The 17,201-nt window shown below is 39.7% G+C and overlaps 3 protein-coding genes across 8 annotated transcripts; 2 read left to right on the top strand and 1 right to left on the bottom strand.

Annotated features, from left to right (window-relative positions):
- The first annotated feature begins 381 nt into the window (after window positions 1-381).
- On the top strand, window positions 382-17,164 carry itgb1bp1 (integrin beta 1 binding protein 1). Of its 6 annotated transcripts, XM_042500507.1 has the most exons (9): window positions 382-466; window positions 4,938-5,054; window positions 7,616-7,724; window positions 14,528-14,643; window positions 14,741-14,819; window positions 14,907-15,037; window positions 15,165-15,257; window positions 15,835-15,984; window positions 16,069-17,164. In XM_042500507.1, exons 4-9 carry the CDS (start codon window positions 14,572-14,574, stop codon window positions 16,138-16,140), a joined length of 597 nt encoding a protein of 198 aa, XP_042356441.1. In that variant the 5' UTR covers window positions 382-466; window positions 4,938-5,054; window positions 7,616-7,724; window positions 14,528-14,571; the 3' UTR covers window positions 16,141-17,164. The 6 variants fall into 6 exon arrangements, with proteins under 6 accessions (XP_042356441.1, XP_042356440.1, XP_042356442.1 ...); XM_042500508.1 differs by lacking the exons at window positions 382-466; window positions 4,938-5,054; window positions 7,616-7,724 and adding exons at window positions 12,446-12,715; window positions 13,046-13,114; XM_042500509.1 differs by lacking the exons at window positions 382-466; window positions 4,938-5,054; window positions 7,616-7,724 and adding exons at window positions 12,738-12,863; window positions 13,046-13,114.
- Window positions 436-4,201, top strand: LOC121953422. Its single transcript, XM_042500503.1, has one exon. It carries the CDS (start codon window positions 436-438, stop codon window positions 1,450-1,452), a length of 1,017 nt encoding a protein of 338 aa, XP_042356437.1. The 3' UTR covers window positions 1,453-4,201.
- On the bottom strand, window positions 5,653-12,359 carry LOC121953421 (cleavage and polyadenylation specificity factor subunit 3-like). The gene is given in 19 exon segments (XM_042500502.1): window positions 5,653-5,754; window positions 5,844-5,940; window positions 6,046-6,112; window positions 6,367-6,454; window positions 6,549-6,643; window positions 6,773-6,871; window positions 8,318-8,426; window positions 8,543-8,695; window positions 8,810-8,956; window positions 9,656-9,814; window positions 9,907-9,927; window positions 9,929-10,083; window positions 10,244-10,394; window positions 10,484-10,573; window positions 10,676-10,853; window positions 10,937-11,068; window positions 11,234-11,331; window positions 12,046-12,109; window positions 12,212-12,359. Coding segments are annotated over 19 exon segments (2,076 nt in total). The 5' UTR covers window positions 12,283-12,359.
- Window positions 17,165-17,201: the final 37 nt, after the last annotated feature.

Here is a 17,201-nt window from a genome sequence, read left to right as displayed (position 1 = left end):
TTCCGCTGGGTATTACACTCTTTAGCTCCGGCAGCGGAAGAGAGTTGGCCTTTTGTTCCGCTTTCAATTACACGGCTGTTTCTGTCTTGGTTAATTTCACAGGGAAATTTGGTTATTTTCTATTCACTGCTACACTAATAATGACGCCCCCTCGACTTATTTCAAATAATGTATTTTTTATGACAACACCTCAAAAGTCGCGGTCATGTCGAATTTTGCTGCGGGACTGAAATTCCTGAAAACAGCGAAAAATATATAAATTTGAAACAAGGAGACCATAACAGAAATTTGTAGAAGTATCTGCTTGCAATTGAGCTGGGGGCGTTTCTTTTAGATTTCCCCGGGTACATTGATGATCCACCGGGGGGAGCTGCGGGGAAAAGAGCCTCCTTTAGCATCCCGGATGTTAGCCTTCTTCTTTACCCCCCTTCAAATATGGCGGAGGTCAGGCTGCGTCTTGTAAGGGGTACGTACAACTTTGCACACAAAACATGTAACCGACACCTCCTGGAAAGCCAAAATAAACACGGTAAAGGTGCAATACAAACCCCGTCTCTATCGGCGGGGTTTCTGCTCGGTGGTACTCAGTATGGAGACCTGTACGGAGCCGAAAAGGCAGCGGACACCGTGACCGTTGGAGTTTCGCAGGACGGTTACACAAGGGTAACACCGCTGTTTGGTGCTGTTTGGGAAAACCGACATGTCGCTGATTATAACTGTAATTCTGGACTCAACAGAGAGTACCCACTTTCTCACACGTCTGAGGTTAGAAATCGAGAAAGTAATTTATTTCGGTGCCAGGTTAACGCAAATTTTCGGAGGACTTTCCGGTCCGCTCGTCGACAGCAGAGCCTCGGTTTGTGTTGGCGTCAGTTTGTCAGAGCGTACAGCGGCAACGGAGCCCAGTCTGAGCCGCTGTACAAAACCAAAACGGGCTACTATGACATCCTGGAGGTGTCACCAGCTGCAACTCAAGCCCAGATAAAAACCGCCTACTACAAGCAGTCCTTCGTCTACCACCCGGACAGAAACGCCGGCAGCGAGGACGCCACTGTCCGCTTCTCGGAGATCAGCGAGGCCTACTCCGTGCTGGGCAACAAGGCCCTGCGGAAGAAGTACGACCGAGGTCTGCTGAGCCAGTCGGACCTCATCGCTACGGCCAGACCCTCCGCCAAGAGCACGGGGAGCTCTGCGAGACCGCACGCCGAGAGCAAGCGGTCTGTGATGGGCACAGACAGCCGCGGAGGCGTCTTTGATTTCGACAAGTTTTTCAAGGCTCACTACAGCGAGCAGCTGCAGAGGCAAAGAGACATCGCAGCCCGCAAAGAGGAGATGCTGAGGAAGAAGCAGGAGAGGATTGAGGAGAAGAAGATGGACTTTGTGGTGGAGGCTGGAGCTGTGCTGATGCTGGCGATGGCCGTGTGGCTGCTGATGAGCTTAAAGCGGGGATGAAGCTCACTCACGTGGAGGATGTTGTTGTCCTTGTTATGAATTCTGGACACACTTAAATCAACAACGCTGTTCACGTGACTGCTATTAAACTCCGTTTGTTTGACTCTATCTTGTGAAGATAGACATGGTTCATTATTATTTGTGCGAACAGATCGACAAATCATGTGTTATTATGTATTCTGTAAATATAAAACACCCTCCACAAAAAGACTTGTAAACTCAAAATACTATTTTTCAAATATAAGATGGATCTGCAAATACCTAGACAAATTACACAATGAACAGGCTTCGTAGAAGGTGCTTGAAATACTCAAACTTGTCCTGTCAAAATCCCCAAAAAACAGACACCTTGTAACTTGGTCCTTGAAAAAGTTCTTGAATGTAATTGAGAGACAAACAGAGTGATGAAGTGTTTTATGAAACATATTTGATAAATGTATTAAACTTCTTTGTCGTCTGCCAGTCACACGCCTTAATAATTCAGCCAGTTATTAATAATAAGTCATTTCTAGTTTCTGGTAGCATGTTTGATCCATTTACGGATTTGCTCAATTCTCCTGAAACAGATGGTTGTGAAGAAAACAGTTTCTTCATGAAAATAATGAACATAAAAATATGTGCTGGTAAAAGGACTTGAAAGTCCTTGATTTTAAAATAAATAAATGCAACGCATTCGCAGATATCTTCCAAAGGTTACACCTTTGGAAGATATTTGTGAATCCAGTTTTTGTGTATCTCAATATCTATGCTTGTTGATTTGCATTTTACACAGTCTTTGTGTGTGTGTGTGTGTGTGTGTGTGTGTGTGTGTGTGTGTGTGTGTCTATTTGCAGATCTCTTTGATATTGTGAAACATATTTGATTTTACAAATTAATTTCCAAAAAAAATAATTTAATATATTCACAGATATTTACTTTTTAAGTGACATTTGTTTGGCTATTTGCAGATCCATTTTATATTAAAATAAAACACAAAGTAGCAAAGTAACAAAATAGTTTTTCAAGTTTATAAATCTTTTTTTGTCTTTATGGAAGGTGTTTTGTATTTACAGATTGCACAAAATTGTCAAACTGCTCACACAAATAGCAATGAGTCAAATTTATCTCCATACTGACCTCTGACCTCTATGTCATAAGGTACTGTACAATATGGATGAGTTAACATCATCCTTTAGGCCAATGTGACACAGTGCAATTGTGCAATTAAACTAGGATAACACTGTCTTCTGAAAAGCTGAAAAAACAAAGACGTGTCTCTGTTGTACACAGGGTGTTTGCAGGTCCTTAAAAAGTCTTAAATTTGATTTTATAAATATTAGGCCCTAAAAGTCATTTAATAGTCTCAAGTTTGATTTTTTGAGGTCTTATTTGTCACCAAGACTCGACTCAACAAGGGTCAAGCTCTCCTGTGTGAAAGTCAGCAAAACGTGGATTAACCTTACCCACCCTAACTACATATTCATTTGTTAAACCCACCTCTGCACAGGACCACGTATATACAACTAGCCTTCATACTGGTCTGAAACGCTTAGTCAAAAAGTCAGAAAATTTGGATAAAAATTAGATTGAAAAGGCCTTAAAATCTAAAATGTAAGTGTTTGATACCTGTAGACACCCTGGGATATCAGTTCCCCAGTCTGCATGTCTGTGCATCTCACAACAGTACTGAATTCTTACTGTGTCCGTGAACGCAGCGTCACTGGTTTTTGTCTGTTGTCGTCTTTGTTGCTTTGTCAGTCACACACAGGGACTGCAAGAACTGATGTTTTCTGTGCTTGTGCACGTAAGGTTACCTATCATCTCTTTTTTTTCTTGAAACTTAAATTTGAGGCATTTTTTGTCCAAAGTACACACTAAGCAAAATAAGACAGACTTCTGAAGTGTTAAATGTCGTCCACACTCAAGCAGCCATACAAGATCAAAATATAATGATAAAATAGTTCTTCTAAATCCGTAATTATCTAATTAAAGATTATTAGATAATTAAATTAAAGTCACAAGATTATGAGTAAAACCAGGCATTGACAACTTTTCAAAAATACTGATACAGAAACTTTTGAGCCTGTTCCCAAAAAGTATCAGCATCCAGCTCTGCCCACATGTTAATCTCCCACTGTGCCATGATGGCTGTCTTTTGAGGTTTACTGTGCATGATTTCCCAATGAAACACTCCGTGTGTGACTGTTTTTTTTTTTCAGCAGAGATTCTGCCCTCTGCCTGTATTTTCTTCTTATTTTGCCGTGTTCGGTACATTCGTGAAGCTCCACAGCGCTCAGGTGAGGTTGGTGTAGCAACCAGGTGCCAGACTGTAATCAGTAACTATAATGAGGTGAAACACCAAATGAGAGAGAATCTGGGGTTGGCTTTTACTTTACTTTTGTTGGCGAGTTACTATTTGCAAGCATGTTTGCAAACACAAATGATAACAAAAGTTTTAAACGTAATCCGCAATTCAATGGTTGATTTACAACCTGGTAAAAGTACAGTTTAACTTTGGCTTTTATAAAGTCATCTGTCCTGCAGATTTCTTTATTGTTAAAGGTAAAGCAATGATGCTTTATGATGGTGATGTAAGGAAGTAAGGGATGTGCGAATCAGTTGTATTTTGAAAGCCCATTAAATAGGGGCATTATAGGAACTGAAGGTTTATGCTCATTTAAAATGTGCCTTGGATGATATTTATTGTAAAACATGTTATATTTTAACAAATAAAGGACCTTTGAGCAGTGCCTGTCAGAGGACATTGAGACAAATGTTGCTTGAGTCTTGTATTCACATCACTGTTAATCAAAAACGCCAATGCTGATTAACTGTAATCTTAATGCAAAAAAAAAAAAGAATTAAAGCCCGCCGGTTATATGCCTCCATACACCGGTCAAGTTTCTCTTAATGTTTACACACATCTGTGTAAACATTGATGCTTCACACACATCTCCCCCCCCCAGCACAACAGAAGATCTACACAACCAGCACATTTTTAAGTTTAGTGTCACCAGTTCAGTATCTGACCAAATGTCTTAGTTATCACTGAATAATGTCCAAAATGAAGATGTCACAGTGACGGTGACGTTTTACCAGCACGGAGGCATAAACAACATCTCAACACTACCTGATGAAATGACTGACCGCACCAACTGCTCAGTTAATCAAGACGCAACATTTTGCAAAAGTCTGTTTCAAACATGATATAATGAACACAAACATTTAGTGCATTTCGGGATCCACATCACAGTAAAAAGTCAACAAATCTGTCGTTTCAGTGCACATTAGTAGCAAACTCGGGTCAAACAAAACCTACAGTGCAACTACACAAATAAAATAAACAATAATTAAAAGTGCTTGTATGACATTAAACAACAATAATATCTTAAAAAAACAAATGTTATCTACACAGCTTATTTAATTTCCCTTTTTTTTAGCTACATGGTCACAGGTGAAAATCTTTACTAATGGTTTGTGTTTGTGTGGCGTTTTTGTCTTCCCAGCATGGACATTTAACGAGGGTGTCGCGAGGCCCATGGGTGGTTTCCTCCAAGACTTCAAACTGGACCAACACGTCGGCTTGTTCTGAAGTTTTCTCTTATATTACAGAAACAGTTGAGGTAAGAAATAAGCCATTAAGCTGCTGAATGAATGCATTTTAGATCGACAACGGTTAGCTTACACGTTTTTTGGGAATTTCCAGGGATGGTGAGGCATGTTGGATGCCCCAAACTTGCATAAAATAGCCTAGATTCAACTTTATGCAAAAGGCAGAGCAAACGGAAAATGCAATGCGCATTTCCAGAATGCATTGCACGGCTAATTACAAAGACAATAAATGGGAAATGACGAATCCTGTGGACATTTAAATGTTCACTTAATTAGTGAAAGGCCGATATAATCTTTTCAAATTCCATTCACCCGCTGAGACTGGCCATCGAGGTGTTCTGTTACAGCAAACCAGATGGGACAGATGCTAAATGATTGGATCTGTAGGCAGATCAATCCTCTAAGCTGTGCTGTTTTTTGCTTTGTGAAACATATCCAGGATATAACAAATTAAAATACTGTAGATCCTGGTACTGTAGTCACTCTGACTCTTGGTAACACTTCTCGTTCACCTTTCAACTTAAACTTGTTTCTGTGATGAATTGGCTTAAGAACCTGCGTCCTGCAGAAGGTTGAAGGTCATGAACACTTCTGCGCTGGCGTCTGCTCTCAGATGACCGGGTTTAGGGCGTCATAGAGCCGCTGCACTGCCAGCTCCACCATCTCTCTCAGGGAGTCGTCCTCTGTGCATTCATCCTCGTAGCACACCGACTGATGGAGGGAGAGGGAAGTCAATGAGAGAGAAAAAAGAACAAAAACAATCCTACACCGCATATATCGAAAAGCCAAAAACTTCTCACCCTCGTTTCCAAGCAGATAAGAACCGTCTTCCCATCTACGGTCACGGAGATGTTTTTACTGTCGCTGAAATCCACACATTCCTCCCCAAACATGTCCCTGCAAACACAGAGATATATTATTATAAAGTACAGTGCAGTTATCCTTTCAAACACAGTGATTCTGATGTCATACACAAGTTCATCTGTATTGTGTCTCACTCACTGCAACATAACTGCTAGTCGCGTTTGGAAGATGTCCATGTCCATAACAACACTCTGGGTCTCCATGGCTGTTGATTATATATCAAATGAAAGGAACAGTGTGTTAGATTTAGGCAGATTTAGTGGCATTTATTGATGAGGATTGGAAACTGCAACCAGCACAAACTTCTCCAGGTTCAGATTCTCTGCTTGAGCCTTTTCGGGCCGTGTTTGGCTGTAATTTCTCTGTATTTGTAGTATAAGTATAATATATACATATTTTTTTACATTAGAAATTCTGTTTTTTAATCAGGCTTAGGCCCAAAACTGGGTCCAGACTGACCTTTCTGAGCTTTTGGGTTTGACTGGACCTCCAGCACTACGGTGGTGACGGCGTCAGCATACATGTCATTGAGAGGGTTTGCGAGCCACTGAGACAGGAGATAAGGAGCGAGGGTGGTGGGATAAATGAGCCGGTCTGAGGAGAAACTAAGCAGGACCACAGTTATCCGTCTGACCACTCACCTCCAGCAGCACCATGCCGACCTCGTGGGTCAGAGAGATGTTTTTAAAAATCCTCAAGGTGTTCTTTTCGGTTCCTTCCAGCTCTTCCACATCACCTGAGACAAGATAAAAAAAAGGCCGCCACAGTCTTTATGATGCAAACTAAGAATCAGTAAAGTTTTAAAAATGATGAAAAACCAAAAACAGGAATATATTTTGAAACGTTGCATATATGACGGTCTTACCGGTGAGGTTCCTCAGATGGCAGACGAGCAGAGAGTAAGGTCCAGTGAAGGGGATGGCCTGGGTCTGCTTCACTGTGCTCATGGCGAGTTCTGTGTACGCTACAGAACAGACACATCAGACCACCTCATGATGTCTCACTTGTTGTCAAATATAAAAAGAAGTGGCAGCAGTGTGTTCAAATGAACAGAGAGACTGTTGTATTCTGAAGTAGGGCTTAACTCTAACTTTTAAAAAACAGTTGCCAGGTTGACAACTAAACATCAGCTTTTGTTGCCAAATATTTAATATACTACGCAGTTATCCAAACCTTATGAACCTGACATGTCACTGACTGAGGTGTGTGCTGTACATACTTTGCAGTGTTATTTTTGGTCCCACCTAAAGATGCTGAAATACTGGGGAAACCTCTAACTCACTTAGCAGAGCATGCACCCCATGTAGGCTGACCATGATGGTCCCCTGAGTTTGTTCCTATCTGCAGCCTTTTGCCAGTGACGTCCTCCCCCACTTTCCTGTCATTCTCCAGCTGCCCTACAATTACAATGGTAATAAAACCCCTAAAAAAATAAGCTTAAAAAAGAAATGTTTTGTTTTTTTTGTCCCGGTTCATCTGGTTCCTTGTCAGTTAAATCAATTTGCACATTTGTTTGTGATGTTCAAAGATTAGTCGAACTTTTCACCCTATAGTCAAACAACTCAATTTTCTTTGCAATTAAAACAGATGCCCGTTGGGTCGCCCAGTAGCTCACCTGGTAGAGCAGGCGTCACGTGTGCGGCCGCAGGTTTCATTCCAACCCAGGGCCTTTTGCTGCATTTCAGGACTTTTATTGCCTTTCTTACAGAGCAGCTGGAGAGTGACAGAAAAGGGGCAGAAAAGTGCCACAGGTCAGAACTGAACCCTCTGAGCGTCCACACAAGAACTGAGCCAACACGGGGCACATGCTCTACCTGGTGAGCTCAGGGTATTATATTATTTTGGGGTGTGCATTCTGCTTTACTGTCCTTTTTTGTATGTTAAAAAAAGAGGTTGCCTTTGGAGCAACTGGCTCCTTATCCTCTGCTAGTAGATATTAAAAAAAGTATGTTGTTTTTTTTTTTAAGTTGATTGCAAATTAAATTTCATAAGCCTGGAAGATGGACTCTGTTCCAATGAATGATTTGCGGTCAAATTAACTACATTATGAGGATAGAGGTGTTGTGTTTGATAAGATTTTGGAACCTGTGCTATGCCTGTTGGCTTTCTGTTTATTTTCTACACTCTAAAAACAATATAAATATATGTATCTAAAAAAGTATTAGTATTAGTATTATTTGATAAATTCTCATTATAGTTTTAAAGGGTAACCTGGCCACTATTACTGTTGAGACCTTTGAAATGCCTTTATAGAACAAAACAAACAGTATATCTGTATATCTGATGTCACTGACAGCAGGAAAATGAAAAGACAGTTTCTCAGTGTACTGAGGTTGACTAACAACACATATTTGGTCCAACACTGCTGCCTGCAGGTGGTGCAGTTTGGAGAAATTAAAAAAATACTCACTGGAAAGATCGGAGGGATTGAGGATGTGGTAGTTGAAGTTCTTTTTCACCAGTATGCCTGACACCCTCTCGCCCTGAGCACACTTCTTATCAGCCAGAGAGCCCATCACCTGAGAGCAGGAACGGTGTTCAGTAACTTCACTCAAGTGTCAGACTGGATTTATGTGTTTAACATAAAAATACTCAAACACAGAGTCAGTGTGAGACCAACAGACAGTTTATTGACCTTGGCCAGTTTTTCTCCCCTGAAGTTGAGTGTGACAGCTTCTGTGTTGCGAGGGTTGTGGACTTCGATGTGAACCTGATCGTTATCCTCGTACTCCCTGATCAGCGCAGCCTTCAGACGGGCCATCTCATTCTGCTCCCCGTGGACCAGGATCTGACCACAACATGCAAACAGGAGAGTCAAGGATTTTTATTTACAAAGGACAAAACTGAAGAGTGCAGGCAACTGAGAATTTTAAACGCAAATCAGTGTTTTTTTCCCTCTTACAACATGTGGTGGTTTGAGGGCCCTGATGAACTCGCTGGTCTGCTGGTAGTCCGTGTGGGCAGAGAAAGATATGTAGTCCACTGACATCTTCAGCTGCAGCTTCTGCCCTGACATGGTGGGGATCTCCTCTGGCTCAGACATGATGTGCTGCAGAGAGCACACAGCACACCACAGCAAGTTACTGTAATTATATATTCTCTGTTTTACAGAGTTGGTCAAAAATAAATGTAAATGACAAGAAACTAGTCGATGAAGTGCAACACTAAATTTAAACTAGGGCAATAAATTAATTTATTTCAGTTCAATATAGTGCAAAAAATTCATTTATTCTATTGCAATAATTACTTGTATGGTTTTGCAATAAATAATCCTATTCTATTTGAATAATTACATTTATTCTAGTGCAATAATTAAATGCATGCCAGTGCAAATAATTGCATTCATTCTATTGCAATATTTTATGTATTTTGGTGCAATAACACATTTATTCCAGAGCAATTATTACATTCATACTGGTGCAATAACTACATTTATTCTAGTGCAATAATTGTATCTATTTTAGTGCAATTATTACATTATTCCAGTGCAATTATCACATCCACACTGGTTCAATTATTTAACGTATTCTGGTGCAATAATTTCATTTATTCTAGGGTAATAAATTTTAGTATGTTTACAAATTTTAGAGTTTACATCAGCTAATTTGGCTGCATCTTTGCTGAAGTTGTTTTTTTGCTATGTCTTGTTATTGCACTGATCAGGAGCAGCGCTCTTAATTTCATTGTATTATGTCGTTGTGAGGCATTCGATTCTAAACCCCCATCTACCATCCCGTTGTCATTTCACCTTGGCAAGTGTGCCCTCCACACAGTATCCAGCGATGATGACTCCGTTTCTCTTATCAGTGCACCAGCTCTCAAAAAGCTCTCTAGAGAGGCCGCTTTGCATCATACCTGGAGACGCCATCACCACACTGGGACCAATGTCATCAAAGTGATCCATGCTCTGGAAAAAAACACCCACCCCACAGTCTTAGATACTCGGCAGCAGCCTGAAGATATACTCGTCTGTCTGTCCGTGTCTGTAGAGCTGTCTACCTTGAGGTTGCTGATGTGCTTTGAAGACAAAAGGGTTGTTGATGTTGATGGCCTTGCGGATTTTGTCGTTCATTGCGTTGACGTAGGTCTGGTACACAGCCATGCACTTCTTGGCCAGCGATGAGGCGTAGTAGATGGGGATGTCATGGAGCTCTGGGTGGTTCTGCCAGTACTCATCTACAGGAGAACATGAAAAACAATCTTACAGACTTAGATGCTAAAGTAAAAACTAACTTTTAAAATTTAATATAACAAAAATATTTGGCATCTTGTGAAAGTAAAAATCAATAGTAAATATTTTTTTTCCATTCTGTGGGTTTCTGTGACAGTCTCTCACCCAGGATAAGCAGCAGTTCCTGGGCCCGCCCCAGAGCGAACACAGGAATTAAACAGCGGCCTTCTCTGTTGACAATGTCATGGACTGTGTTACAGAACCGAGCTTCACGCTCCTCCCTCTTCTCGTGGATGTGGGTGCCGTAGGTCGACTCCTGCAGAGAGAATAACAGCATTCACAACATTGTGATCGCCTAAGGATCAATTAAATATAGCGTTTGATGAGAATCATCAAGCGGCGTACTATGATTAAGATGTCAGGTTTGACACTGGGGATCTCAGCTGCCATCAGATGTCTGTCTTCCTGTCGGGAGAAGTCACCTGTGTACAACAGCTTCAGGGGGAAAAAACAGAAAAACAATGGATTTGTTAAGTGAGCTTAGTTTTTAGGCATCGATAGGACTCTCTGAAACAAACAAAAGAACACTGTTGTTACCTTGACTCCAGCTATTTCAATCATGAACATGGCAGCTCCCAGCACATGACCAGCGTGGTAACACCAGAACTTGATTCCAGCCACCTCCTTCACCTCGTGGAAGTTGATGGTCTCAATCTTATCCATGCTCTCCTCCAGATCAGTTTCAGAGTACAGCATGTCATCTGCAGAAATGTTGCTGCAAAAAAATCAACAACAAAATTATTGTAGGTGCATTACTGATTTGTAAGTGCTCCATAAGAACGACTGCTCTGCTCTTACCTGACTTTGACGTAGTCCGACAGCAGCCAGCGGTAGATAGCCTTAGTGGCGTGGGTCATGAAGGTCCTGCCTTTGAAGCTGGTTTTCTGGAGGAGGAACCAAGGCAGAGCTCCACAGTGATCCAAATGGAAACTGGAGAGAGGATAGATGCATAAACATCAAATGGCATATGTTTTAGAATATAATAGAAATAGAACAGGCCTTAGTAAGGACATTACCATTACAGATATGATTGAGCATCAATACATTATTAAAAATAGACAGTTAAACACATCAAAGAGAGAAGGGAAGACTCACTGGCTGATGAGCAGCAGGTCTATCTCAGCTGGGTCAATCAAGTCTATGTAGGGAAGAGCATCCATTCCCTCCAAGCCAGGGTGGATACCACAGTCTAGCTGCAAAACACAAGTATTACTGTATTTCTTCCACCTGGGACAATGCACACAGTATCACTGCTGCTGCTTTCCAGGGAGTCCCAGGTACACTAACATGGACCTAAAGAAACAACAGAATGATTGATAACAACAGCCTTCACAGTTCGTAAATGTTATAGTTGCTGCTGTTCTAAAATAAATTTGTTATTTGAATAAAAATATTAGTATTACTATGCCTATTGTAGTGCAATAATTACATTTACTCTACTGCTATAAATACATTTACTCTAGTGCATTAAAACAGGCGTTTCAGTGCAGTAATTGCATTTATTCTAGTGCAATCAATATATTTATTTTAGTGCAAAAAAACATGTATTCTAATGCAATAATTGCATTTATCTTAATGCACTGATTATAATTATTCTACATATACATTTATTCTAGTGCAATAATTATAATAATTCTAGTGCAAAATTACATTTTTATTATACTGCAATATTACATTTATTTTAGTGCAATAAAAACATTCTAGCACAATTACTGGATTTAGTATAGTGCAATACATGCATTTATTTCTAGTATAATAATAACATTAATAATAATAACAATAATATCATTGTAGTGCAATAATTAAGTGTAATTAAGTGTTTACATGTATTCTGGTGCAATAATAACATCTATTCTAGGCTAAATACTAAACTAAATATTAGTTAAAGTCGAGACAAAGATATTTACCATAATTTTCCTTCCTTTGAACTCCAGGATAATGCATGACCTCCCAACCTCCTGACCAGCACCCCTGCAGATACACGAGAAAACAGCGTTTAAGTTAACGTTACATTTGTTATAATGACTACAGAGGCAGTCCTTTATTCATTTAAAAAATATATATTTAACGCACAGTGGGCGAATGAGGAGCTGGTCACTCTCCTCTGCGGGAACAATCACTTCTACTTTGCGTTTGGTCGCCATTGTGTGTTAAATGTTGCATATAAATGTGAAAATTGAAGAAATAAATCGGTCCTGTTTGCTGAATGAATAAAGGAGGGGGCGGCTTCTTGTGCCGTCACACTTCCGGTGGTGGTGTGCCAAAATACAGCCGACGAGGAATCAAAAGCACACAACGTTCCGCGACAGCCGTTGGCCGTTGTTTTTTTTTTTTTTTATTCACCTACGAATCCTCATTAATAAAATGACAGAATATTAAAAGAAACACGATAATCATAAATTTATCGAAACATTTTCTTTAATCGTTATAGTCAGTTAGTTAATATATTACCCACGGGGCTTTCGGCTCAATATTGAAACTTTAAAGACACTTTTTTGGTACTTCGTCGCGTCCCCTTTAAGCGGTGTTGGGTGTAGGCTGTGAAACTCAGAGGGAAGCTAAAGAGTCAAACTGAAGGTAAACAGAAAGCTGCTTTATAGAAAATTAACACTGAAATGGTTACGGTAGAAACCATTATCGCTTGTGTAGCCGTTTACTCTGTTAACCACCTGTGAAAGTCTTACTAACTTCAGTGAGAAAATAAATGCGGTGGGGGACATTTAAGGTGGAGTAGTTTCATCTTTTCTTCTTTTAGCATGTACAATATTAAATAGCTAACTAATAATGTCCTCTGCTTTTTAGTCAGCTAGATAAACTATGCGTTCAAGTTAACCTGTTGACTCTGGAGTTTAATTTGTGTCGTGGGGTTGTAATTTCTGTATGTCCCCCAACCTCTCCACGATACAGATACACCCTCCTCCGACTCCATCACAGAGACCTGCAGCATATTTTGCTCTAACGTGGTGGAGGCGGAAGGTTAGTTACAGTAACAGGTGTTACATGTAAACTGGGTTTCTATTTAACTGGTGCCCCGCTGTGACTATAACAAACTACAGCCTTAAATACTACCAGCATTTAATCATCACCTCTGTCAAAATCTCATTTTTTACTCAATATGATTTGAACCACCAAGGAAGTATGTATTGCAGTGTTATATCAGCATATTACTGTTGTAATGTGCGAGTGTTGGTTTATTATTTAATGTCGATCCTGTCATTGCTGCTATCACTACCAGTACTACCACTACTACCATTACTACTACTACTACTACTACTGCTATTATTGATGCTACCGTTTGGATTCTTAATGTTAAATACAGTGTAACGTATTGTGAATAATATGTCGTCCAAAATGGCTAAAAAAAAGTCATATTGTACTGTCATCCAAAATGGCATAAAAAGTTATAAAATAGTATGTCATTTAATAGGCATAAATAAGTCATGTCATCAAAAAAAGACAAACAAGTCAAGTGTAGTATGTCGTCCAAAATGGCACATGCATATAATACACACAATATTATACACACATAGTGTGCAGTTCCTTAAGTAAAAGTAGTATGTAGTACCCGTGGTAGGCTTTGTAGTACCTATAGCCTAGTATGTAGTTAATGCAAGTTTTTTGCAAAATTTTCAAATTATTTAATGTTTCTAAAAAAAACTTTAGCTGTAAAATGGAGATGTACAGAGAAGGTTGTAGCTATTAAAAAGGCTACATTTTAGTGAAACTTTCTCTGTTTAAAAAGTCACCTCTTCTTACAAAATGAAAGTATGGCAAAAATGACACTGAAAATGCTTTAGTTTTTTTGTTTTGGTTGTCAGTTGCTTACAAAGCATTTATGATTTGCGGAAATTCCTGGTTTTGCAATAATGACATCAAACTTTACAGAATATCTCAAAAGCTATTGAATCCACACTCATTTTGAAAAGCCAGGGATCTGAGTTGCTTATCTTTTTGATGATATTTGTGGATGTTTGTATTAGGACTTATGTTTATTTCAATTACTGTTAATTTAAATTGACTCTGGTGGGTTTGGGCTGTTTCTGGTAAAACAAAAAGGATCCTAGTCTTTAAAAATGTTTTGTCTTTAAAATGTCTTTAAAATCTCTGTATGGATCATTTTGTTAATGTTGCCAAATATTTAAAATGACAGTCTGAGTCTGTCAATGGCAAAAACAAACCCTTCTGACAGTGCACAAATGCCACGAGTGGTTACACTAAAGACTACTTTGTGACTGGATACTGGACCACTATCAAAAATTGTTGTTCCCAAAAAAATAAACACAGATTTATCCATTATTCAGGATTCAGACGTTAATTATTCATCATCTCTACTGAGACCTGAGAAGCAGTTTTGTGATGTTTTTAACACTGCAATACATGACGATGCAGGTTCAATGAGGCTGGAGGGCTGGATGCGTTCGTCATGGTGAAGGATGTTCCGGAAAGTCAAAAAGCGCCACAGCAGCAGCAGCTCGCAAAGCAGTGAGATCAGCACCAAAAGCAAAGTACAGCAACACACACACACACTCACTCACATTAATGTCACAACAAAGCCATTCTTTCCTTACTGTGTTGAGCCTTCTCCTGTTTCTGCCTGTGTAGTCTGTGGACTCCAGTTTGGGAGGGCTCTCCAGATCCAGCACCGTCGCCAGCCTCGATACAGACTCCACCAAGAGCTCAGGTCAGTCAACTAACTCATGGAGGTCAACATTTTTCACCTCCGCCTTTAATTTTTTAACTGATTATTTGATGTATACCCTCCATAAAGGTAACAGCACATCTGAAACATGTGCTGAGTTCCGGGTGAAGTATGTGGGAGCCATTGAGAAGTTACAGTTCGACATGAGCAAGACCCTCCAGGAGCCTCTGGACCTCATCAACTATATTGATGCCGCTCAGGTACAAAGATGAAGGGACACACTTCCAAGTAGTAATCATTGCTTTCACGGTCACTCCATGTTTACAGGGGTTAATATCAAATCATTCATTTATGACGATGCTATAAATATTCTTCTCCTTTTTACAGCAAGATGGAAAGCTGCCCTTCGTGCCCGGAGACGAAGAGATGATTCTTGGAGTGTCGAAGTACGGAGTCAAGGTGGCCTCACTTGACCAGTGTGTGAGTAGAGAAAAAGTGATTTACTGCCCTTCAGATGAAATGCTCATTGATTAGACTGAGCAGTAATACTGGGTCATCAATACAGCTGAGCAGTTATATGGTTATGAATTCAGCATCGATTTATATTTTATGTGCAAAGCTGCTGACTGAGAATTTTTCAGGTTTTCCCCTGATGTTTGGAGCAAATCTTTGGTGTAGTGCAACACAGAGATTTACCTCTGAAGCCAAATTTGATCCATATTGTTTAATACTCTTAAAGAAGAATTTGAAGAATTTTATTTTGAGATTTTACAATGTAACATAAAGACAAAAACAATTCATAAAACCCTACTTCCAATTTCTAAGAATTACAAAACTTTTGTAAGATTAATTTAAGTAATTTTAATACCAAGTAAGACCTTTTATTTTAGATTGATTATATCAGTGCCTTTTAAGACTTTTTAAGGATCTGCAGGAACCCTTTGTTATGCTACAAAGCTGGTTGAAAATCTGTTAAGAGTCTCTCTAACCACATAATACAAACAAATAAATGTATGCCTGATCTAATAAAGTGCTTTTGATCCTACCTCTGCTCCAGGATGTGCTGCACCGCCACCCTCTGTACCTGATAGTGCGCATGCTGTGTTACGATGACGGCCTCGGTGCAGGGAAGAACCTCTTGGCTCTCAAAACCACCGATGCAAAGCAAGAGGAGTGCAGCATCTGGGTGTACCAGTGCAGCAGCTCGGTGAGTGTGATTGAAGCGGAAACCGAAAGTTTTCTGGATTTGGTTTTTTTTCCCTGCTGTGTTTTCTATCATCTGTGTGAACAGGAGCAGGCTCATTCCATCTGCAAGGTGCTGTCAGCTTCCTTTGACTGCGCTCTCACATCAGACAAGTCCTGAGAGCAGAGAGAAAGACAGGAGCTGAGATCTGTCCAGAAGAGAAATGAAACAACTGCAAAACCAGAAACAGTAAATCAGTAGTATTGCCAAAAAATACTGCAACCATTTCCCTTTCTCCAACTTTGCTTTGTTTAAGAGAGACTAACTGGAGGTTAATTTGCAGGGAAATATGATTCAAGCCTTTGTATCGATGGCAAAGTCACGTCCTGCTCAGTTTGTGATACCACCTTTTCATCATTCTCCAGTTGAGACACTGTGAATTTGTCTGAATCACTTCCTTTGAATGTGTTTCCTTTACCTCACATGTTCCTTTGAACTTTCACGTGAAGTCAAAAAGTAAAGTTTGGATAAAAAAGGAGGTGGTTGCATTTTATAAAGGATTTGAGTATAGTGCACAATGTATATCATATTTAATGCAAATAATGGTAGAAAATGCGTCATAACCCGTCTCCGCCCAACTGTGACAGCATGCTGTAATTCATGGGAGACATTCATCGGTGAAGAAACGACACGGTACAAAAATTTGTTGACATGCACACGTCACACTCAGTTTGTTTCTCTATCTCTTTTTAAACGTAAGTATCCTCTTGTGTGTTTTGCTGAGATAAACAGTACTGGTACAACAGCAGTCACTTTTTTGACTTGAAGGTACACAAAGCGGCTTTAACTGTGTGAGAGGAGTTTAACTTTTTGTCATTTGTGGGAAGTTTTTGACAGTTTTGACTTTTATTGTATCCTGTTTTTAAAGTTCTTTTTACTGCAAATATCTTGGTACCAAAAGCTTGATGTGTTTTCTGTGTGTGTTGACTTTGTTTTTATGAAGTGATTAAAATTGTAGCAAATATGCTAGACTTTTGCAGGAAAAATGTGTTTACAATTGTGGTACTTACATGACCTCACATTGTAAATAATAATAGCCCATTCCCACTTTTCTGTCCGTCTTTTCAACATGGTCATGTTAAGATTGAGTTGAAAATGTTTGACATTATGGGAATTAAAGAATTTGATCTGGTACATTAATGGATAGGACAGCTTTGATTTGAATTATTTTACTAATCAAA

This window comes from Plectropomus leopardus, chromosome 14, assembly GCF_008729295.1.
Source record: "Plectropomus leopardus isolate mb chromosome 14, YSFRI_Pleo_2.0, whole genome shotgun sequence".
Taxonomy (NCBI): Eukaryota; Metazoa; Chordata; class Actinopteri; order Perciformes; family Serranidae; genus Plectropomus; species Plectropomus leopardus.
This window is presented reverse-complemented; position numbering and strand designations above follow the sequence as displayed.

Coding starts and splice junctions, on each gene's coding strand:
- LOC121953422 (XM_042500503.1), top strand. CDS start 436: ATGGCGGAGGTCAGGCTGCGTCTTGTAAGGGGTACGTACAACTTTGCA.
- itgb1bp1 (XM_042500507.1), top strand. CDS start 14,572: ATGTTCCGGAAAGTCAAAAAGCGCCACAGCAGCAGCAGCTCGCAAAGC. Junction 14,644..14,740: donor AGATCAGCACCAAAAGCAAA/GTACAGCAACAC, acceptor CTGCCTGTGTAG/TCTGTGGACTCCAGTTTGGG. Junction 14,820..14,906: donor AGACTCCACCAAGAGCTCAG/GTCAGTCAACTA, acceptor CCCTCCATAAAG/GTAACAGCACATCTGAAACA.